The sequence below is a fragment of the Sciurus carolinensis genome, chromosome 1 (assembly GCF_902686445.1).
Source record: "Sciurus carolinensis chromosome 1, mSciCar1.2, whole genome shotgun sequence".
Taxonomy (NCBI): Eukaryota; Metazoa; Chordata; class Mammalia; order Rodentia; family Sciuridae; genus Sciurus; species Sciurus carolinensis.
The window spans coordinates 66356107-66381523 of NC_062213.1; the positions used below are offsets into that span (position 1 = coordinate 66356107).

Below are 25417 nucleotides of genomic sequence, written 5' to 3' on the forward strand. Positions count from 1 at the left end.
AGACATAGGATGAGGAAGAAAGGTCATGTTGAATAGGAAGGTGTAAGCCTCTTAAATATCTTGAGTTTAATGTGGCAGTGGAATATCCAAATGGAGATATGCATCAAGAATTTAAGTATAAAGTCTAAAAGGTCTGGATAGATGATATACACATTTGATTTAGTTGTGTAGGAATGATAATTAAATGATGAAGGTGGATTAGTTGAAAAAAGAGAGCACATAGAAAAACAGAGGCCAAGGATGAACTATAGGAACAGTATTAAAAACAGCAGGAAAGAAAGAACTCTTGGGTAAGCCCTAAGAACTGGTGTCATCGAGTCCAGGGATCAAGTGAGTGCCAGGTCCCAGGAAGCAAGAAGTCAGAGAGTCTGAAGAAAGAGTAATCTGCAGTGCAAAAACTACCAGAGCAATTTTGTATAATGAGGACTAGAAAAACGTTCACTCCATTTGGCAACCTGGAATCAATTGGTGACCATGGTGAGAAAAGATTCAGTAGAAGGATTGGTATAATATAATTGCTCAGAGAACTAAAAGGAAGACGAGTGAGTACAGCCAGGAAGCACTAACTATTCTTTTTGAAAGTTTGTATAAAAAAAGGGAGAAGGAAACATGATGCTGTCCAAAGTTAACTCCAACTCAGGAAGAGTTTCTGTTTTGTTTGTTTCCAACATGGATTAGAGATATGTCATCCAATATGGTACCCACTCATCATGTGGCTACTGAACACTTGAAATGTGACTAGACCATACTGAGAGGTGCTCTGAATTAAAATTCAGTCTGAAGACACTATTAAAAAATATGCATACGTATATATGTAAAATAATCATTGAGATAATACAAGAGAAAATAATTTGGATACTTTGAGTTTAAATTATTTCATATTTCCTTTTGCTTTTCTTTCATGTTTGCTTGCTTGAAAATATAAAATCACACATGTGGCTCATGTTACATCTCTTTTGGGCAGTGCTTAGCTGGACCATGTCACAGAAATAAATAGCAGGAAGAGTAATAATGACTGGAGGAGACATAATTCTAAAATGACCTCCAAGATCCACATTTGTGGAATTCTTTCCCATTGACTCTTAAGTGGGACTCTTGAGTAGGAAGTAACATCACTCTGTTGAATAGAAAACTACCCAGTAGATTTTGAGTAAATCAGAAGGGGATTAACCTACATGGTCCTGACCCAATCAGGTACACCCTTTAAAAGAAGGTGAAGTTTCAGAGTGATGCTCCATTGTGGCCTGAGGGAAATAAACTACAGTGGTGAGAATAGAAAGCTACAGGCAAGGACCTCAGAATGGGCTTTCACTTCTGAGAGCAGCCCCTTTCAGCAGTCAGTGAGAAAAGAGATCTCAGTCCTTCAACAACAAGAACTGAATTTAGCCAATAAACTAAAGAAGACTGAAAGAGAATCCCACGCCTCAAGTGAGAGCTCAGCCCCAGTCCCCACCTTAATTTCTACCTGTTTAAAACCTAAGCAGCTCGTACCCATAATCCCCCCATAGAAACTGTAAGATAATACATCTGTAGGGTTTTGTTGTTGATTATGGTGCTGGCACTGAACCTAGGCCCTCACACATGCCAGCAAGCACTCTGCCACTGAGCTACACTACAGCCTCTGAATTTTTAAAGCCACTAAATTTGTGATAATCTATAAGGCATGGAGAGAACTATAAGAAAAAATCTAACATTTAATTAGCAATTATTACACACCACCCATACTAAGCATTTTAAATATACTGTCTCATTTGATTTGCATAAAAACCCTAAGCTGTAGATGCCACCATCACATATTGCAATTCTACTGTAATGGTAAGTGACACAAAGGTTAGGAAATCTTTCCAAGGTCACAAAATTAATCACTGGTTTAGCTGGGATTTAAAAGGTTTACAAATTCAAAAAAGACAAAAATAATTGATGTAATCAGAAGCTCTCAGAGGAGTAGCAGGAAATGGAATCAAACCATGGGTGCAGAGCTGGACTTAAACAAGAGAAATGCCTTCTCCTCTTAGAATGGAGGGAGGACAGGACAAGTAGGGTGCCCTTAGGGGTATAGGTAGGGAGAGGGGAAGGTGGAATGAGATCACATTTTATAATCAAAGTTCTGTGGAATTAGAGCCAGATTTTTGCGTAGACAGGCAGGGAGTGAGTTGGGGTTTGCAGATTCTTGGATGTTGCTTTCAGAGTTGCAGAGAGAGCAGAGAGAGGAGGAGACCGATGGAAAATGAGTGATGGTGTTGAAAACTATGAAAAATCGACATAATGTTCAGCTTCCATGTGTCAATTTTCCAGGGATTCTCAGCCTTACCTGCGAAGAAGAGATGAGAGCTACAGCATTTATTCAAAGATGGGAATTTCATAAGAAGACAATGTGACAGAATGATGAAAAAAGAATAAAATGAGCGTATTGGTAAAACTGATCCCCTGTCTAGACTGGGCAGAAGAGAAGGGAAGACCAGAAGTAGGAGAGTGCTAATAAGGTTTGAGTATGGTTTGTCCCCTCTGAAACTCACATTAAAATTTCATCCCCATTATGAGATATTAAGAGGTGTGATCAGGTGGGACACTAGAGAGGCATTTAGGGCTCTGTCCTCAAGAATGGATTAATTCATTCGTGTGATTCATATGTAAAAGGGTTAGTGGGTTTTCTCAAGAGTGGGTCTGCTCTAAAAGCCTGTTTGGTTAGGTCTCTGCCACACTCTCTGACTCTGACCATGTGAGGCCCCGTGCTGCCCAGGATTCTGACAATGCAAAGGCCATCACTAGATACAGCCCTTCAACCTTGAATCAGATCCACCAGGCTATAGCATTATGTTATTCACAACCTAAAAAAAGACCACAGAGAAATGGAGAAGAATGAGGGACCAATACACAGGTGATATCCAGGAGGTCCAAATACAGGAGGAGCAGAGTAAGAAGAGTGAGGTAGAAAGAATGCAAGCATGTGGCACTGCAAGCCAAAAGCACAGTGTAACCTGGGACTACTAATTATCCAACATCAACACAAAGCCTTGTGAGAGTAAAAGGGATTCTTTATGCTAATCTAGTGTAAGTGTTTTCATTTTACAGGGCCAGAAAGTGAGGAATAGTCTCAATGGTATACTCAGAACTGGAAGCCCAGGAGTGGCAGAGCAGAGTCCAGGTTATCTTTTAGTCCACTCCTCTGGTACCTCTTTGGGTGATGTACCTTGGGTTGTTGGAAAAGGAGGTAACATAGAGTGCATATGATATTAAAAAATCCACACTTTAAAAAATGTGGACCTAACATTGAATTTATGCTTTGCAGGTTCAAACATGTGTTGGGGGAGGCTGCAGTACAGTTAAGTGAGATAGATGTTCTTTAACAGAGATGAATTCAGAATGACAAAACAAATGTCTATCAAAAATATATCATTTGCTTTCATCCTCTGAAAAAGTTTCCTACAATTATTGATTAGTTACTTACATATACATGTATCTAGTTCCACAAAGGATTGTACAGAGCAAAATTATTTATTTTTATGGGATTAGACCATTTCAATGTATTAATTTTTTTTTTTTTTTTTTTTTTTGGGTACTGGGGATCGAACTCAGGGCCTTGTGCTTACAAGGCAAGCACTCTACCGACTGAGCTATCTCCCCAGCCCCTGTATTAATTATTAATAATGCTGCCTCATAGTTTTATTGAAGCACAAAGCTCTGAAGATACTTTGTTAGATTTCAGAATATGTCTGTGAAATAGGTTGAAAACAGGATTAGGAAAACTGTAGATAGAAAAGGCAATATTAAGGCATTTTAACAAATTTTTCCCTTTTAGATATTATTTCTTTTCTTTTCTTTTCTTTTTTTTTCTTTTTTAAATTTTGTGTGTATGTGTGTATGGTACCAGGGAGAGGGGACTTGAACCCAGGAGTGCTCTACCATTGAGTTACATCCAAACCCTTTTTATTTTTTTGAGACAGGATCTCGTTCAATTGCCTTGAACTTGCAATCCTCCTGCCTCAGTCTTTAGAGTCACTGGGATTACAGGCATGTGCTACTGCACCCAGCTATATTATTCATTAAGGAAACTACTGAATAAATGTAATCTGGCAAATGCAGCATTTTCAAAACCAAGAAAAATCAGTGATAATTGGCTTTGAGGATAGTCTCCTTGTACAGTACTCATTGATAGACAATTATGTATATTGACATTTATACTCAAATTGACATACATATTCCTATCCATATCTAAATATTGAAAGACATCTGGCTAGCCACAGGCAAAGGTGAATAGGCCCTGTAACAGGAATGCTTAGAAATCTTTATGTCTTTCTTTTTATTAAAAAAATGAGAGAAACACCAAATTACCTTTAGAAAGCCATAGTAGTAACTGTTACAGGAAAGATGCTAAACTTAGCACATCCTCAAAAAGACAACTGAACTCATCCAAATATTGAGCAAACATTGAGGGTTTTGTTTTTTGGGTTTTTTTTGGTTTTTTTTTTTTTTTTTTCCTGTTTTTGTTTGTGTTTGTGGGTTTTTTTTGGTTGGTTTGGTTGGTTTGGTTTGGTTTGGTTTGGTTTGTTACTGGAGATTGAAATCAGCCTGGTACATGCAGGTTAAAAGGATGAAAAGAAACTGGATGTTTTATAGACTCCAAGTATTTTTCCAAGATATTTATTATCAGTGAAGGGAAAGAGTCTAACTTTGCAGTGGAGAAATCTGATAGACACCACCTTAACCAACTGACTAAGGTTAGTACAGGCAGTAAAGACATGATGGACCCTGATTAGCAACCACCTGGAAGGATGCTGCCCTGAGGCCTTTCAATCACACTTACTGCAAGAGGCATTATTTGGAGGTCTTGCATGAAGACCTCCAAAGGCATGAAGGTCTTGCATCTTCACAACTTTCCTATTCAAAAACAATGTTTCTTACTGGTTGAAAGCCAGATGGAGGCAAACCCTGAAAGAAATGCGTAGGAGTCTGAGGCTCATGGGAGAAGAGAATCAGTGTCTGAAGAAAGTTCAGAATGCCACAAAGGGATAAACCCACCCTATCTACCACGTCATGACGATGTGGCATGACAAGCCAGGATAAGTCATTCTAACACATCTATCTTCACAGTGGAGCAATATCACAAAGATTGTCACAGTTCAAGACTGACTTGAAGATAACACATTGCACTGAAAAGCTTGCAGTTAGTCAGAGAGAGAGCTTGGTATGGTTATTAATGAAATCAAAATCATGTTCGCCAACTGGATCACTGGAGCCCTGCCTTAAATGTGTGTGAGTGTGGTATGTAAGTCTCTATAGTCTGACGGCTGCCAGGCTGAAACAAGTCTGCAATTTGGGGGGATATAAAAGATTATTTGCTAATAAAGGAACTAAAAGATAATACTTCCAAAATATGTAGGATTTTTATAGAATGTATAACCAAGAAAAATCTGAGCAAGCTCTCCTTAAAGACTATTAAAATTATGAGATCGGTCAAAAGCTTTCAATCTTTCCAATCAATAGCTTTGATACTGAAGAGAAAGGTGAACAATATCAAGGCACTGAAATTTTTTTTTTATGATACCTGGAAGAAAATTCCATCCCCTGTGTCTTCCTAATAAATCAACACAATGGGCAATGTTATGCTGTGGATCATAAATGTCCCCTAAAATCTCATGTGTTGAAGGCAGGGTACCCCACACAGCAGTGGTCAGAGGTAGGACTTTGGGGATGTGATTGGATCATAACGGTTCTGGTCTCAGAAATGGATTAATCCATTTATGGATTCACAGTTTAATGGATTTTGGTGGAGGGACTTTTTTATAAAACCTCTCCGTCCCCCCACCTCGCTTCTCTTTCCCGGAAACCATGGGGTGGGCAGCTTTGTTCTATCACCTGCTCCTTACCATGGTATTCTGCCACAAGACCAAAAAGCAATGGAGCCAGCAGACCATGAACTGAAAAATCTGAAAAAGTGAGCCAAAGTAAATCTCTTCTCCATTAAGTTGATTTTCTCACAGTATGGAGAGTTGAGTAACACAGGCAGGAAAGTTACTATTCAAAGATAGAGCTTCCAAACTGATTCAAAGAAGAGTGAATATATGTCCTGCTTCTGAATGATGCTAGACCTAAGTTTGTGATTAAATTGCTGAATTTGGATAATCAGACTATAAAATAAATCTTAATAAATAATAAATATGCATTTATATTAATTTATACAGACCATGGCAGTTCTATTGATAAAGTTATGAACATGTTGGACCTAAGACAAGGATTCAATGTTAAAACTCCATACTGAAAATTAAGTCATTCAAAGAAAGTATCAATTTGTTCAGAAGATACTCAAATAAATTTAGGGGAGATAAGTGATATTTCTCCCCATGAGACCAACCCTATAGTCTGATGGCTGCCAGGCTGAAACAAGTCTGCCATTTGGGGGGATATAAAAGATTATTTGCTATCAAAGCAACTAAACGATAATACTTCCAAAATATGTAGGATTTTTATAGAATGTATAACCAAGAAAAATCAGAGCAAGCTCTCATTAAAGACTATTAAAATCAGGAGATCGGTCAAAAGCTTGCTACTCTCTTGCTACTCTCATGTAAGTCCCACCACCATACTCTCACAAAATAGAGTCCCTTAAAACCACCAACCAAATCCAGACACAGCACCCATCAAAACACAGGAGCTGACTTACACTTCCTTCAGGTCCAGCCACTGACTCTCCTGCTAGCTTGCTTGACCCTGACTTTGTTCCAAGAGCAATGTCCCAGATCTGCCTCTCATCTACTCTGCTGGACATGGACTGCCCCAAGCATTTATCATTTCTCCAGATTGTCCTGAAGTATTAAACAAGCCCATCATGGGCTTCTGATCACAGGACTCAGCTGTAAGACATCACCTGTCTAAATGTTTGTGTCCCCTCCAAATTCATATGTTAAAACCTAATCCCCAGTGTGACAGGGTCAGGAGGTAGGATCTGGGAGGCGATTAGGTATTTAGGGTTTCTCCCTTGGGAATGGGATTCATGCCCATATAAGAGAGGTCCCACAGACCTGCCCTAGCAGACAGAAACCACCAACTATAAAGAAAGAAATGGACCCTCACCAAACTCCAAATCTGTTAGTACCTTGATCCTGGACTTCCCAGCCTTCATTTGTGTTCAAAAGCCACTGATTTTGTGCATTTTGCTATAGCAGCCTGAATAGACCAAAACAGCCTGCAAGGTCACATCCAGACAACATTTGAACTCTGACACTTCTGTTGCAAATCTGGGTAGGTATGCAATTAAAATAGTTATCCACAGTAATAAAAGTTTTGGGGACAGACCAAGTAGCACTACAAATTAACAACAGTACAGCAAGTGTTTGTAAGATCATTATCATATTTCAAAGGACAAAAGTTGACTGACAGTATATTTGAAGTTCTGTGTAATAATCAGGCACATTCCTCAATCACTCTTCTTAAAGGAGAGGCTGTGAAGAGCCACAGGCTGTGCTCCAAAGGGTAAGCTTTAGAAATATTAATAGGGGCCTTTGCCATATTAATAGGATCAAGTTCTTTCCATGAACATAATATAGTAATAAACTGAAAACTCACTTTATTGTTATTTTCTCCAAAAATAAAATCTAGCCAAAAGCCAGGCTTTCTTAAATCCTATCCAGAGGGTTTCTACTAATGGGAAAGTTTTAAGATCCTATTATAATCTATTATAATACAGCTTAGCTTCTGAAAAGGTTTCATTTCACAAAAGTCTTAAAAAGGCTTGACTGAGTTCTAAATAAAGAGGTATGAAAATTATACTTGTATAAGTGCATATATATATATATATGTATAATGCATAGTATATGTATAAATGTATATAAAATAAAATGCAATATTATATACCATACAAAATCACAACATAATAAAACTTCTCCCAAAACCTACCAAGTGACAATATTTACCTCTGTTACAATTCATGAAATCATTTTAACTATACTATCTAAAAGCAAAAAAAGTGACAATCATTTCATAATCTTTTAAAATTTTTCAGTGCTCAGGATTGAACTCAGAAAAAAACGTTTCTGTTCACACATGCTAGGCAAGCAATCTACCTCTGAGCTACAACCTCAGTCACAGAATCCTGAATATTCCAATATTCCAAAGGAAAATTTTAGTGAGACTCTGACATCAATGTGCTTCTAAAGGTATCCATTTTAGAAACTTGATAAGCACTTAAAGCATTAGAGAAAGAGAGGCACATTGTGAACTAACCACTGAAATCAGGAAGCACGTATGCAGATCTACATACAGAGAGAGCATTCATCAAATCAAAATACTTGTTCAGCTGCTCTCATGAAAACAGCATTTATTTAAAATTTTCATGGGATGTATATATTTTAAGCCTCTGCACCTAACAGAAGGAGACACAGTCATAGCTTTCTTCTCTGGAGATAAGAGAACCAAGGTTCAAGGAGGTCCAGTGATTAGTTGAGGCCACTGTGCCATTAAAGGCACAGTAAAACCTCTAGCCAGGCCTTCTGATTATAGAGTTAATGCTTTTGTTAAAAAAAATAAATAAATTACAAGGCACTGTGCTAGGTTCTGAAAGGATTCTGAGAATCTGGCCCAGTTACCACCCATGAAATTTCAGAGACATCCAAGAATAATGGACACAGTGAGCAAGTTTACTCGTGAGAAAGATGTAAAATGATGTTTTTCAAAAAAGAAGAATGAAGAAGAAGCTATCAGATATACATTTGAACTGGGTAGCAAAAACCAAGTAGAGGGATACCATCACACAGTTACATGGAGTTCTACAATTCCTCCTATACTCTGTAATTAGTCTACCCACAAATCTGTGTAATATGCAAAATCAATCTTTCCCAATCTTCCAATCTTCTAATACCTTAGCCTTTCAGAGAACTGTAATGAAGATGTTGGAAACGGGGTATTGCCAATAGAAATGAATGTTTCTGCTTTAATACTGGTTAAGAATTTCAATTGTAATCAAGTAAATGAACTTACTTCGGGAGAGATTCTCAAGGGCTTTCCCGAGCTTCTTGCTCTCTTGAAGGATGTGGTTCAATTCATCAAAATCCCGGCTTTCTGGTTTAGTCCGCCAGTTCCACTTAGGATGCTCTACTGCCCTTGGCACTATGTTTAAAAAAAATGGTTATTTCATAAGCATGCTATATAACCATATAAACTCACTGTTCATTATTATGTGAAAGACTGAACCAAGATCAATGTACAGAATTTTAAAAATGCTTAACTTGGAGATAGTCTTCTTATGAGTCAGCAAAAGGGAAGATATAATGTTGGGCTTGAAGAAAATGTTTTAACTGAACAAGTAAAGGAAGTGTGGCTGTTTGTATTAAAATAAGGAAATTCAGGTATTAATGTAGAACAAATCATTTCTGTAACTCGAGGGAAACACACAGTGTATTCTATATTATGTTGTCAGATTAAAAATAATTACTTCTTCATCAGCAACAGGCAAATATTTTTAAGACATTCTTCCTATGTCTTCTAAAAAAATCGTGTAAGACTAAGTGCATGTATTTATCTTTGCTTCTTCCCAAGAAACCACTAAAATTATGCTATAATCAAGAAATTTTTTTCTCTCTCTCTCTCTCAAAGAATTAATTGAAGAAAGAGTAAGGACAGTATTAGGCAAGATTTTTGGTTTTTTTCTGGAAAATGCAAAATGGTCTGATGAGTGGTAACTGGATTTAGCAAGGCAGAGACAATTGAAACCTAAGTCCCTGAAGAGAGGGATGCCAAGAAAGTAAACATTGCACACTATTTGAACATTAAAGCATCAATTGTGGAGAACAATGTCAAAGTAATAAAGGTATAAGAACTTCATTGTTTTCCAGACTTAAGGGGTTCATTTAAGATACAGCATAATTTAAGGCGTATTGTCAAAAGAAAATTTAAATAGTGACACTAAAGAAAATATTGTAAACACTTTCAGGGACAAAAATAGCAAATCAATTTGATATCAGACTTCTCAACAGCAATACTTGCCTTAGAAGACAGGGGGGAAATTCCTTTAAAACTCCAACTGAAGATTATTTATAACTCAGAATTTAATACCAGCTAAAGAACCAATCAAGATACTCAAAGGACTTAAGAATTGATCTGACAGGCACTGTCTCTCAGAAAGCTACAACTGTAGATGCTCCTTTAAAATGAGTCAGTAATCCAAAAAACAGACTTGGAATTCAGGAAACAAGTGACTTCCCAAAAGGAAAAGTAAGGAGATTTCTGGAGATGATTGTGAAGAATGATCTAAAAAGACAGATTAGAAAGTGTCTAGAAACCAAGAGGTCAAGAATGGAGCAAGAGGACAGAGGGCTACAGGAGAGAGGTTTCTAAAACCATCTTAAAAAAAAATACAAAATGACATAAAATGAAACAGAAGTCGCCCCTCCCTCGCTCTACTGCAAAGCCTGCCTGAGCCCTCCCATTCTGTGCAGACCGAACGGTCGTTGCTGCCGCCAGACGAGCCCTCGGCGGCCGCTAGTCCTGGGCCCGCTCCTAACCCGCTCCGCCCGGTTGCCCCGCGGCTGCGGTGGCGGCGGTGGTGGCGGCGAGTATTCGGCGGCCCTGACGCTCGCGCTCGGCCTGCCTTCCCTTGCCGGTCCCGACTCTCCCGCCTCATCGCTCACAGGGTCCTGGAGCCCGGCTTGGCCCGCGCCTCCGGGGGCCGGGAGCGCGGCCGAGAAATCCCTGATTTGGACATTCAGAGCACCATTCCTGTTTTTTCTGAGTCTTGAATCGGAAGCTACCAGGACACTCTTTAAGACCTGAAAGCAATATAAAAGGGTGTACTGGACCTGTTGAGAATCAAACCTGGTCATATGAAGCACTTCTTTTATTTCCTGCTACAGAGAGCACATTAAGAAAGGAAGTCTTCTTATGACCTCTGCCTACCATCCATAAAATACTCATTCCTGTTTTAGTGTCTCATTAAGTTGCTTAAGGCCTCTCTAAATGCTGAGGCTGGCCTCCAACTTTCCATCCTCCTTCCTCAACCCCCTGAGTTGCTGGGATTACAGTTTTGGATCCAAGATGGCGGCCTAGAGGGAGACTGCACCCCCGGTCGCTCCAGAACCCAGGAGTTAAGAAGGGGAGGCATTGAGAGACTCGGACTGAAGTGGAGCCACGGGTGAGTCTGCCCACTGGGTAAAGCTCGGCCCGGGTGGCAGGCCCAGATAGAGGTGGCTTATCGGAGCCGGGCAGGGCAGCTAGAGTCATCCACAGGCAGTCCTGCGCACTCCGGCGGTGGGCCCCGCCCACACAGCCAGCTTCTCCAGGTTCTCGGAACGGAACTGGCCCGCTAGTGAGAGCCTGTCTGAACAGAGCACGCTCCGAGTCCCGGAGCCCCTGCAGTGCAGTGTACTCCTGCAAAGAACCAGCGGAGAGTCTCGATCTGCAGTCAGCCTCAGGGATAAGGGCAGGGCAGCCGGAGACCTCTTCAGGCGGCACTGCCCACGGCTGCGGGCTCTCTTCACGGGGCGGTCCAAGATGGCGGCCTAGAGGGAGACTGCACCTCCGGTCGCTCCAGAACCCAGGAGTTAAGAAGGGGAGGCATTGAGAGACTCGGACTGAAGTGGAGCCACGGGTGAGTCTGCCCACTGGGTAAAGCTCGGCCCGGGTGGCAGGCCCAGATAGAGGTGGCTTATCGGAGCCGGGCAGGGCAGCTAGAGTCATCCACAGGCAGTCCTGCGCACTCCGGCGGTGGGCCCCGCCCACACAGCCAGCTTCTCCAGGTTCTCGGAACGGAACTGGCCCGCTAGTGAGAGCCTGTCTGAACAGAGCACGCTCCGAGTCCCAGAGCCCCTGCAGTGCAGTGTACTCCTGCAAAGAACCAGCGGAGAGCCTCGATCTGCAGTCAGCCTCAGGGATAAGGGCAGGGCAGCCGGAGACCTCTTCAGGCGGCACTGCCCACTCCGGCTGCGGGCTCTCTTCACGGGGTGATCCAAGATGGCGGCCTAGAGGGAGACTGCACCCCCGGTCGCTCCAGAACCCAGGAGTTAAGAAGGGGAGGCATTGAGAGACTCGGACTGAAGTGGAGCCACGGGTGAGTCTGCCCACTGGGTAAAGCTCAGCCCGGGTGGCAGGCCCAGATAGAGGTGGCTTAGCAGAGCCGGGCAGGGCAGCTTGAGTCTTCCCAAGGTAGTCTTCCACACTCCGGCAGTGGGCTCTTTCCACACGGCCAGCTGCACGGTGCAGGCCCACAGTGAGAGCATTTCCGCACAGAGCCAGTTCCAAAACGTGGAACCAGTAGGGGGCTAGGGGCAGTATTCTTCGAATGAGCTGCTTTATCAGATTCCTCCAAGACATCAGGCTACTGAAGGCTGGGAGGTGATACACTGGAAATCTACTGGGACACTATAAGCCAATAGTGGAAAACTGCAATATCTCAGGGTCCCACTGACAACTGACCATTATGAGAAAACAAGGGAAGAAAATGTCCCAAACAAACCTAGATACTACATCAATAAAACCCAATGACAGCAGAGCAGAAGAAATGTCAGAAAGGGAGTTCAGAATGTACGTAATTAAAACGATCAGGGAAGCTAATGAGGAGATGAAAGAGCAAATGCAGGCATTGAAGGAGGAGATGAAAGAGCAAATGCAGGCATTAAATGATCGCACCAATCAACAGTTAAAAGACCAAATACGGGAAGCAAGAGATCATTTCAATAAAGAGTTAGAGATACTGAAAAAAAACCAAACTGAAATCCTTGAAATGAAGGAAACAATAAACCAAGTTAAAAACTCCATAGAAAGCATAACCAATAGGATAGAACACCTGGAAGACAGAACCTCAGACATTGAAGACAAAATATTTAACCTTGAAAACAAAGTGGAACAAACAGAGAAGATGGTAAGAAATCATGAACAGAATCTCCAAGAACTATGGGATATCATGAAAAGGCCAAATTTGAGAATTATTGGGATTGAGGAAGGCTTAGAGAAACAAACCAAAGGAATGAACAATCTATTCAATGAAATAATAACAGAAAATTTCCCAAATCTGAAGAACGAAATGGAAAACCAAGTACAAGAGGCTTATAGAACTCCAAACATACAAAATTACAACAGACCCACACCAAGGCACATTATTATGAAAATACCTAACATACAAAATAAAGACAGAATTTTAAAGGCCGCGAGAGAAAAGAATCAAATTACATTCAGAGGGAAACCAATAAGAATATCAGCAGATTTTTCAATCCAGACCCTAAAAGCTAGAAGGGCCTGGAACAACATATACCAAGCCCTGAAAGAAAATGGATGCCAACCAAGAATCTTATACCCAGCAAAACTTACCTTCAAATTTGACGATGAAATAAGATCCTTCCATGATAAACAAAAGCTAAAGGAATTTACAAAAAGAAAGCCAGCATTACAGAACATTCTCAGCAAAATATTCCATGAGGAAGAGATGAAAAACAACGATGCAAATCAGCAACAGGAGGCGCTAGCCTAAAGGAATAGCCAAATAAAGGAGAAACCGAATCATGTCAAAAACAAATATGAGTCAATTGACTGGGAATACAAATCATATCACAATAATAACCCTGAATGTTAATGGCCTGAATTCATCAATCAAAAGACACAGACTGGCAGATTGGATTAAAAAGAAAAATCCAACAATATGCTGCCTGCAAGAGACACATCTCATAGAAAGAGACACCCATAGACTAAAGGTGAAAGGATGGGGAAAAACATACCATGCACACGGACACAGCAAAAAAGCTGGAGTATCCATCCTCATCTCAGATAATGTGGACTTCAAACCAAAACTAGTCAGAAGGGATAAAGAAGGACACTACATGCTGCTTAAGGGAAGCATAAATCAGCAAGACATAACAATCATAAATATCTATGCCCCGAACATTGGCTCATCCACGTACGTCAAACAAATCCTTCTCAATTCCAGAAATCAAATAGACCACAACACAATAATACTAGGCGATTTTAACACACCTCTCTCACCACTGGATAGATCGTCCAAACAAAAATTGAATAAAGAAACTATAGATCTCAACAACACAATCAGCAATTTAGACTTAACGGACATATAGAATATACCATCCAACAAAGAATGAATACACTTTCTTCTCAGCAGCACATGGATCCTTCTCTAAAATAGACCATATTTTATGCCACAAAGCTACTGTTAGTAAATACAAGAAGATAGAGATACTACCTTGCACTCTATCAGATCATAATGGATTGAAATTAGAAATAAATGACAGAATAAAAAACAGAAACTTCTCCAATACCTGGAGACTAAATAATACACTATTATATGATGAATGGATAACAGAAGACATCAGGAGGGAAATAAAAAAATTCTTAGAAGTAAACGAGAACAAAGACACATCATATCAAAATCTCTGGGACACTATGAAAGCAGTACTTAGAGGAAGATTTATTTCATGGGGTGCATTCAAAAAAAGAAGTAGAAATCAACAAATAAACGAGTTAACACTACAGCTCAAAGCACTAGAAAAAGAAGAGCAGACCAATACCAAAAGTAGTAGAAGACAGGAAATAGTTAAAATCAGAGCCGAAATCAACGAAATCGAAACAAAAGAAACAATCGGAAAAATTAATAAAATAAATAGTTGGTTCTTTGAAAAAATAAATAAAATTGATAAACCCTTAGCCACACTAACAAAGAGAAAGAGGGAGAAAACTCAAATTACTAAAATTCGGAATGAACAAGGAAACATCACAACAGACACGAGTGAAATACAAAACATAATTAGAAGCTATTTCGAAAATCTATACTCCAACAAAACAGAAAACCTTGAAGACATCAACAAATTTCTAGAGACATATGAACTACCTAAACTGAACGAGGAGGACATACACAACTTAAATAAACCAATTTCAAGCAATGAAATAGAAGAGGTCATCAAAAGCCTACCAACAAAGAAAAGTCCAGGACCAGATGGATTCTCAGCCGAGTTCTATAAAACCTTTAAAGAAGAGCTCATTCCAATACTCCTCAAATTATTCCATGAAATAGAAGAGGAGGGAACCCTACCAAACTCGTTCTATGAAGCCAATATCACCCTGATACCTAAACCAGACAGAGACACATCAAGGAAAGAAAATTTCAGACCAATATCCTTAATGAACATCGATGCAAAAATTCTCAACAAAATTTTAGCAAATCGCATACAAATATATATTAAAAAGATAGTGCACCACGATCAAGTGGGTTTTATCCCAGGGATGCAAGGTTGGTTCAACATTCGGAAATCAATAAATGTCATTCACCATATCAACAGACTTAAAGTTAAGAATCACATGATTATTTCAATAGATGCAGAAAAAGCATTTGATAAAATACAGCATCCCTTCATGCTCAAAACACTAGAAAAAATTGGGGTAGTGGGAACATTCCTAAACATTATAAAGGCCATCTACGCTAAGCCCATGGCTAATATCATTCTAAATGGTGAAAAACTGAAAGCGTTCCCCCTAAAAACTGGAACAAGGCAGGGATGCCCTCTTTCACCGCTTCTATTCAACATCGTCCTTGAGACTCTAGCCAGAGCAATCAGACAAACCAAAGAAATTAAAGGGATACGAATAGGAAAAGAAGAACTCAAACTATCCCTGTTCGCTGATGACATGATTATATATTTAGAGGAACCTGGAAATTCCACCAGAAAACTTTTAGAACTCATAAGTGAATTCAGTAAAGTAGCAGGTTACAAGATCAATGCTCATAAATCCAATGCATTTTTATACATAAGTGATGAATCTTCAGAAAGAGAAATTAGGAAAACTACTCCATTCACAATAGCATCGAAAAAAATAAAATACTTGGGAATCAATCTCACAAAAGAGGTGAAAGACCTCTACAATGAGAACTACAGAACACTAAAGAAAGAAATTCAAGAAAACCTTAGAAGATGGAAAGATCTCCCATGTTCCTGGATAGGCAGAATTAATATCGTCAAAATGGCTATACTACCTAAAGTTCTATACAGATTCAATGCAATTCCAATTAAAATCCCAATGATGTACCTCGCAGAAATAGAGCAAGCAATTATGAAATTCATCTGGAAGAATAAAAAACCTAGAATAGCTAAAGCAATCCTCAGTAGCAAGAGCGAAGCAGGGGGTATTGCAATACCAGATCTTCAACTCTACTACAAAGCAATAGTAACAAAAACGGCATGGTATTGGTACCAAAATAGACAGGTAGATCAATGGTACAGAATAGAGGACATGGACACAAACCCAAATAAATACAATTTTCTCATACTAGACAAAGGTTCCAACAATATGCAATGGAGAAAAGATAGCCTCTTCAACAAATGGTGCTGGGAAAACTGGAAAACTATATGCAATAGAATGAAACTAAACCCCTATCTCTCACCCTACACAAAACTCAACTCAAAATGGATCAAGGACCTCGGAATCAGACCAGAGACCCTGCATCTTATAGAAGAAAAAGTAGGTCCAAATCTTCAACTTGTTGGCTCAGGATCAGATTTCCTTAACAGGACTCCCATAGCACAAGAAATAAAAGCAAGAATAAACAACTGGGATAGATTCAAACTAAAAAGCTTTCTCTCAGCAAAGGAAACTATCAGAAATGTGAAGAGAGAGCCTACAGAGTGGGAGAATATCTTTGCCAACCATACCTCAGATAGAGCGCTAATTTCCAGAATCTATAAAGAACTCAAAAAACTCTACACGAAGAATACAAATAATCCAATCAACAAATGGGCTAAGGAAATGAACAGACACTTCACAGAAGAAGATGTACAAGTAATCACCAGATATATGAAAAAATGTTCAACATCCCTAGTAATAAGGGAAATGCAAATCAAAACTACCCTAAGATTTCATCTCACCCCAATTAGAATGGCGATTATCAAGAATACAAGCAACAATAGGTGTTGGCGAGGATGTGGTGAAAAAGGAACACTCATACATTGCTGGTGGGGTTGCAAATTAGTGCAACCACTCTGGAAAGCAGTGTGGAGATTCCTCAGAAAGCTTGGAATGGAAACACCATTTGACCCAGCTATCCCACTCCTTGGCCTATACCCAAAGGACTTAAAATCAGCATACTACAGAGATACAGCCACATCAATGTTCATTGCTGCTCAATTCACCATAGCCAGATTGTGGAACCAACCTAGATGTCCTTCAGTTGATGAATGGATAAAGAAACTGTGGCATATTTATACAATGGAATATTACTCCGCAATGAAGAATGATAAAATTATGGCATTTGTAGGCAAATGGTCGAAATTGGAGAATATCATGCTAAGTGAGATAAGCCAATCTCAAAAAACTAAAGGACGAATGATCTCGCTGATAAGCGGATGAGGACATATAATGGGGGGTGGGAGGGGCTAGCATTAGGTTTAGGGTTAGGTTTAGAGTTAGGCTAAGGAGAGCAGTAAGAATGAAGGAAAGAAGGACTGTGTAGAGGGAAAAGAGGGGTGGGAGGGGTGGGAGGGGTGGGAGGGGTGGGGGGGAGGGGAAAAATATAATAAACATCATTACCCTATGTAAACGTAAAAAAAAATAAATAAATAAATAAATAAAAAAAAAAAAAAAAACAGAAGTCGCAATTACTTCATGTATCTGATCATATTGAGAAGGTCTAATTCTTTGGGCAGGATTTGATGAAGCATTCGTGATGGATATATAGAAAACAAAATAATCAGAAAAGAGAAAATTGCTAATCCTAGAAAAAAATACTACTTCAATCCTCCTGCCTCAGTCTCATGGGTCACTGGGATTATTACAGGGGTGTGCCCCTGTACCCAGCAACATTTTACTTTGTTGAAAATAAAATAAACTTAAAAAGTATTTCGGTGGTAAGGATATAGTAAATAGTCTCCAACTATTGAAATATATCATTCTGCTGCCTTTAAAAAAAGGAATTTGACGATATCTATTACACTGAGAAATGAACTGATCCTGTCTGTGGCCCAACAATCTAATGGCTGGTAAGTCAACAAAAAAGAAATATCACATCTGTACCAGGCACAGTGGTACACCTGCAATCTCAGCAACTCTTGAGGCTGAGGCAGAAGGATTGCAAGTTTGAGGCCAGTCTCAACAACTTAGCAAGACCCTAAGCAACTTAGTAAGACCCTGTCTCAAAATTAAAAAACAAAAAAGGGTGGGGATGTAGCCCAGTTGTAAAGTGCACCTCTGAGTTCAATCCCTAGCACCGAAAAAGAGAAAACAAATAAAAACAAAAAGAAAAAAGGAAAGAAAAGAAAAAGAAAGAAACAACAAACCTGTACTTGTGTATATGTTCAAAATCGTTCATTTACATAGAAAGTGAAAGATTTTTTTTTTATTTTAACAAATAGTTTCCAAATACCCTGGACAAAATGTAAATGTCCTTCAACAGAGAAACATCTGAATAAATTATGGTACATTCACACCATGCTACAGCATGAAATTATTAAAAAGCGTAAGTTCTATCTAAGTTTATTACCATGGAGATATTTCCCTGATGCATTTTAAAATAATAAAAATGAAGTGCTTAAGAAGTTTTATGGTTTAAGGCCTGATTTTCCTGATTTTTTTTTTTAATATAGCAAATCATCCGCACACATATATGCTCTGCGCACAAAGAAAAGGTGCAAAAAGCTAAATCTATAACTGGGAGAATTAAATTTGATGGATGAGAACTGCGGGGAGACTATTCCTCTTGCCACACGTCTACATTTTTTTAAGTTGTCAAAATAAGCAAATATTACTTTTATCATTTAAATAAACCTAACAATTAAAAACTAAAACAGGCGTTTCGGGATGGCAGACTGGAGGATGGCTGCATTTCGTGTTGCTCCGGGACTCGGGATTCAAGAGGAGGGGATGTTGAGGGACTTGAAACCAACTCAGGGCCGCCAGTGGGTCTCTCCCGTTGGGGAGGCGTCCCGGATGGGGGTGTGGTCCTGGAGCGCAGGGAACTTTGCGAAGTGGAGTTGTCCGACGGGACCCCCCTCCGCCCGCTGGAGCAGTGGACTTGGACAGCTGGGAGCGTTTGGGACGGGGCCGCTAGGCACGATGCTTGGACTTGGGGCGGCCCACCGGGGCTCCCGGCGGCTGCGGGGGGGGGGGTGGGTGCACAGCGAGCTGTTTGGAGTCAGAGCGACTGTTCCTGAACACCGGGAGGCTGCCCAGAGGAGGAGGTGCACGGCAAGCTGCTTGGACTCAGAGCGACCGCTCCTTGATGCCAGGGGGGCTGCCCTGAGGAGGAGGGGGGCACAGCGGGCTGCTTGGACTCGGAGTGGCCGCGTCAGGGCTGCGGGCAGCTGCCCAGAGGAGGAGCTGTGCGGCAAACTGTTTGGACTCGGAGAGACCGCTTCTGAACACCCTGGGGGCTGCCCGGAGGAGGACGAACAGCGTGGTGGGTTGCTTGGACTCAGAATGAGTGCACCGGGGCTGCTGGCAGTTGTCGGGAGGAGGAGGTGCACAGTGAGTTGCTTGGACTCCTACCGACCACACGGAAAACAGGGTGGCTGCCTGGAGGAAGAGGAAGGCGGCAGGTCGATGGGACTCGGAGCTATTGTACGGGGCTCCTGGTGGCTGCTCAGAGGAGGGGCCGCATAGCCAGGAGATTAGGTGCAGAGCAGGGTCCCAGGACCTAGGAGGCTTCTTGGTGGAAGAGCAGCACAGAGACACGCTTAGGGGTGGAGCAAAGGTGCCAGGACTGTGGGCAGATTCTCTGAGGAGAGGCAGCCTAAGGAGAATGGTCTGCAAAGGGTGAGGCTCCCAGGCCCAGGAGGTAGGTCCGGGCCCCTGGAAACGTTGCAGAGGAAGGCAGCCCAACCCAGGCGGTAGTTGTAGATTGAGGGGAACCTCTAGGAGGGGAACTGACTAGCGAGACCTCCCCACCAGGTGAGTCTTCCCCGCTGGGTGAGGTTTTCCCACAAGGACGGTAAAACCAGAGATACAGGCCCAAACAGGCCGTGCCTCAGCCCACAGCCTAGTTCACCTTTGGATGACCATTGGTCAACAAGTGGAGGCACCTTTGCCCACTAGCAGGGAATATACCCCACCTGAGGGTCACCACCCCTAGAGAGGCAGCTTCCTTGTGGAGCACCGCATTATCAACTTCCTCCAAGACTTCAGGCTACTGAAGGATAAGAAGGGATATACTAGCAATCTTCAGGGACATTATAAGTCAATAGAGGAAATCTCAATATCTTAATGATCCACTGATTCCTGAACAATATGAGAAAACAAGGGAAGAAAATGCCCCAAACAAATCTAGATGTTACATCAATAAAATCCAACGACAGCATGGCAGAAGAAATGACAGAAAGGGAGTTCAGAATGTACATAATTAAAATGATCAAGGAAGCAAACGATGAGATGAAAGAGCAAATGCAGGCATTGAATGATGAGATGAAAGAGCAAATGCAGGTATTGAATGATGGCACCAATCGACAGTTTAAAGAGCAAATACAGGAAGCAAAAGATCATTTCAATAAAGAGTTAGAGATATTGAAAAAAAACCAAACAGAAATCCTTGAAATGAAGGAAACAATAAACCAAATTAAGAACTCCATAGAAAGCATAACCAACAGGATAGAACACCTGGAAGACAGAACCTCAGATATTGAAGACAAAATATTTAACCTCGAAAACAAAGTTGAACAAACAGAGAAGATGGTAAGAAATCATGAACAGAATCTACAAGAATTATGGGATATCATGAAAAAGCCAAATTTAAGAATTATTGGGATTGAGGAAGGCTTAGAGAAACAAACCAAAGGAATGAACAATCTATTCAATGAAATAATATCAAAAAATTTCCCAAATCTGAAGAATGAGATGGAAAATCAAGTTCAAGAGGCTTATAGGACTCCAAATATACAAAATTACAACAGACCCACATCAAGGCACATTATAATGAAAATACCTAACATACAAAATAAAGACAGAATTTTAAAGGCTGTGAGAGAAAAGAACCAAATTACATTCAGGGGGAAACCAATACGATATCAGCAGATTTTTCAATCCAGACCCTAAAAGCTAGAAGGGCCTGGAACAACATTTTTCAAGCTCTGAAAGAAAATGGATGCCAACCAAGAATCTTATACCCAGCAAAACTTACCTTCAAATTTGAAACAAAATCCTTCCATTAAAAACAAAAGCTAAAAGAATTTACAAAAAGAAAGCCAGCATTACAGAACATTCTCAGCAAAATCTTCCATGAGGAAGAGATGAAAAACAAAGAAGCAAATCAGCAAAGGGAGGAATTATCCTAAAGGAATAGTTAAATAAAGGAGGAACGAAGTCGTGTCAAAAAATAAATAAATAAATAGAATTTTAAAAAATGAACCAAAGGACCGGGAATACAAATCATATCTCAATAATTACCCTGAATATTAATGGCCTGAACTCATCAATCAAAAGACATAGACTGGTAGATTGGATTAAAAAGAAAGATCCAACAATATGTTGCCTGCAAGAGACTCACCTCATAGAAAGAGATACCCATAGATTAAAGGTGAAAGGATGGGGAAAAACATACCGTGCACATGGACTCAGCAAAAAAGCTGGGGTATCCATCCTCATTTCAGATAATGTAGACTTCAAGCCAAAGTTACTCAGAAGGGAAAAAGAAGGACATTTCATACTGCTTAAGGGAACCATAAATCAGCAAGACAAAACAATCATAAACATCTGTGCCCCAAACAGTGGCTCATCCATGTATGTCAAACAAATCCTTCTCAATCTCAGAAACCAAATAGACCATAACACAATAATACTAGGTGATTTTAACATGCCTCTCTCACCACTGGACAGATCTTCCAAACAAAAATTGAACAAAGAAACCATGGATCTCAATAACACAATCAATAATTTAGACTTAACAGACATTTATAGAATATACCATCCAACTAAGAGCAAATACACTTTCTTCTCAGCAACACATGGATCCTTCTCTAAAATAGACCATATATTATGCCACAAAGCTAATGTTAGCAAACACAAGAAGATAGAGACACTACCTTGTATTCTATCAGATCATAATGGATTGAAGTTAGAAATAAATGAAAGAGTAAAAAACAGAAACTACTCCAACACCTGGAGATTAAACAATATGCTATTATATGATGAATGGATAACAGAAGATATTAGGAAGGAAATTTAAAAATTCTTAGAGGTAAATGAGAACAAAGAAACATCATATCAAAATCTCTGGGACACTATGAAAGCAGTACCTAGAGGAAAATTTATTTCATGGAGCGCATTTAATAAAAGAAGTAAAACTCAACAAATAAACGACCTAACACTACAGCTCAAAGCCCTAGAAAAAGAAGAACAGACCAACACCAAAAGTAGTAGAAGACAGGAAATAGTTAAACTCAGAGCTGAAATCAATGAAATTGAAACAAAAGAAACAATTGGAAAAATTAACAAAATAAATAGTTGGTTCTTAAAAAAAATAAACAAAATTGATAAACCTTTAGCCACACTAACAAAGAGAAGATGAGAGAAAACCCAAATCACTAAAATTCGGAATGAACGAGGAAATATCACAATGATTTAAATACAAAACATAATTAGAAGCTATTTTTGAAAATCTATACTCCAACAAAATAGAAAATTTCAAAGATATCAACAGGTTTCTAGAGACATATGAATTACCTAACCTGAACGAGGAGGACATACACAATTTAAATAGACCAATTTCAAGTAATGAAATAGAAGAAGTCATCAAAAGCCTAGCAACAAAGAAAAGTCCAGGACCAGATGGGTTCTCAGCCGAGTTCTACAAAACTTTTAAAGAAGAGCTCATTCCAATACTTCTCAAAGTATTCCATGAAATAGAAGAGGAAGGAACCCTCCCAAACTCATTCTATGAAGCCAATATCACCCTGATACCTAAACCAGACAGAGACACATTGAGAAAGAAAATTTCAGACCAATATCCTTAATGAACATCGATGCAAAAATTCTCAACAAAATTTTAGCAAATTGCATACAAAAACATATTAAAAAGATAGTGCACTATGATCAAGTGGGTTTCATCCCAGGGATGCAAGGTTGGTTCAACATCAGGAAATCAATAAATATAATTCACCCTATCAATAGACTTAAAGTCAAGAATCACATGATTATTTCGATAGATGCAGAAAAAGCATTTGATAAAATACAGCACCCCTTCATGCTCAAAACACTAGAAAAAATAGGGATAGTGGGAACATTCCTTAACATTGTAAATGCCATCTATGCTAAACCCATAGCTAATATCATTCTAAATGGTGAAAAACTGAAAGCATACCCCTAAAAACTGGAACAAGGCAGGGATGCCCTCTTTCACCACTTCTATTCAATATCGTCCTTGAAACTCTAGCCAGAGCAATTAGACAGACCAAAGAAATTAAAGGGATATGAATAGGAAAAGAAGAACTCAAACTATCCCTATTTGCTGATGATATGATTATATACTTAGAGGAATCAGGAAATTCCACCAGAAAACTTTTAGATCTCATAAGTGAATTCAGTAAAGTAGCGGGATATAAGATCAATGCACATAAATCTAATACATTTTTATACATAAGTGATGAATCTTTGGAAAGAATAATTAGGAAAACTACCTCATTCACAATAGCATTGAAAAAAATAAAATACTTGGGAATCAATCTCACAAAAGAGGTGAAAGACCTCTACAATGAGAACTACAGAACACTAAAGAAAGAAATTAAAGAAAACCTTAGAAGATGAAAAGATCTCCCATGTTCTTGGATAGGAAGAATTAATATTGTCAAAATGGCCATACTACCAAAAGTGCTATACAGATTTAATGCAATTCCAATTAAAATCCCAATGACATACCTTACAGAAATAGAGCAAGCAATTATGAAATTCATCTGGAAGAATAAAAAACTCAGATAGCTAAAGCAATCCTTAGCAGGAAGAGTGAAGCAGGGGGTATTGCAATACCAGAACTTCAACTATTCTACAAAGCAATAGTAACAAAAACTGCATGGTATTGGCACCAAAATAGGTAGATCAATGGTACAGAATAGAGGACACGGACACAAACCCAAATAGATACAATTTTTTCATCCTAGACAAAGGGACCAAAAATATGCAATGGGAGAAAAGATAGCCTCTTCAACAAATGGTGCTGGGAAAACTGGAAATCCATATGCAGCAGAATGAAACTAAACCCCTATCACTCACCCTGCACAAAACTCAACTCAAAATGGATCAAGGACCTCGGAATCCAACCAGAGACCCTGCATCTTATAGAAGAAAAAGTAGGTCTAAATCTTCAACATGTTGGCTTAGGATCAGACTTCCTTAACAGGACTCCCATAGCACAAGATATAAAAGCAAGAATCAATAACTGGGATAGATTCAAATTAAAAAGCTTTTTCTCAGCAAAGGAAATTATCAGAAATGTGAAGAGAGTGTCTACAGAGTGGGAGAATATCTTTGCCACTCATACTTCAGATAGAACACTAATTTCCAGAATATGTAAAGAACTCAAAAAACTCTACACCAAGAATACAAATAACCCAATCAACAAATGGGCTAAGGAAATGAACAGACACTTCACAGAAGAAGATCTACAAGCAATCAACAGATATATGAAAAAATGTTCAACATTTCTAGTAGTAAGAGAAATGCAAATCGAAACAACCCTAAGATTCCATCTCACCCCAATTAGAATGGCGATTATCAAGAATACAAGCACTTGCTAGTTTAAATTTCTAGTTCGATATTTTAAAAGCCCATAAGACACCATTCTATTTCTCCTGTGTATGCTTCTTTCTAAAATAAATGAAATCTGTCTATGCATCTCACACTGAATTGTCATCCCGGTCAAAATCCCCTCTAGAAAATTCTGTTTATACCATTTTTCATGATTTCGCTCTTCTATGAAAGTTTCCGCATTCTCTTATCATTCAGATAAAGTCCCACTCCTCTTGTCCTGAATATCCAAATTAAACAGTTTGTTCTTAATACATACAAAATTATATTATTATTACTTTCCATGAGCTTGTTTTGGATATCAACTTGGTTTTAAGGTCCTTGAAGCAGATAAAGATTTATTTTAGTTCCCCATGATATCCTTGAATAATTGACTTTTTAAAAATATTATTTCACTTTAATTAATGTATTATTTTCCAGAATAAATCCCCTACTTTTAAATATAATAGGAGAAATAGCTCTAATGCTATTTATATATTCATTCAAAATCTATAAAGTGAAGGTTCAATTAGTATTGTCTTAAGATTTGTTCCATTAATAAATAATATAATAATATTAGTGCAAGAACTTTCTTGTTTGTATGGTACAAATATTATTCTGCTCACATGTTTCTTTACTAAAAATTTTCAGGAAATAGAAGAGAACACAATTCATGAGCTAAAAACTGAAAGAAATAACCAGAATTTTAAGAAACTGTCATGATTTCCTAATT

The 25417-nt window shown here is 39.3% G+C and overlaps 1 protein-coding gene across 1 annotated transcript in view; it reads right to left on the reverse strand.

Moving 5' to 3' along the window:
* The window catches only part of C1H8orf34 (chromosome 1 C8orf34 homolog), a 394456-nt gene that overhangs the window by 274619 nt on the left and 94420 nt on the right, over window positions 1-25417 (reverse strand). The window contains 1 exon segment of the mRNA XM_047524576.1: window positions 8974-9102. Coding sequence (XP_047380532.1) covers window positions 8974-9102 — 129 coding nt within the window.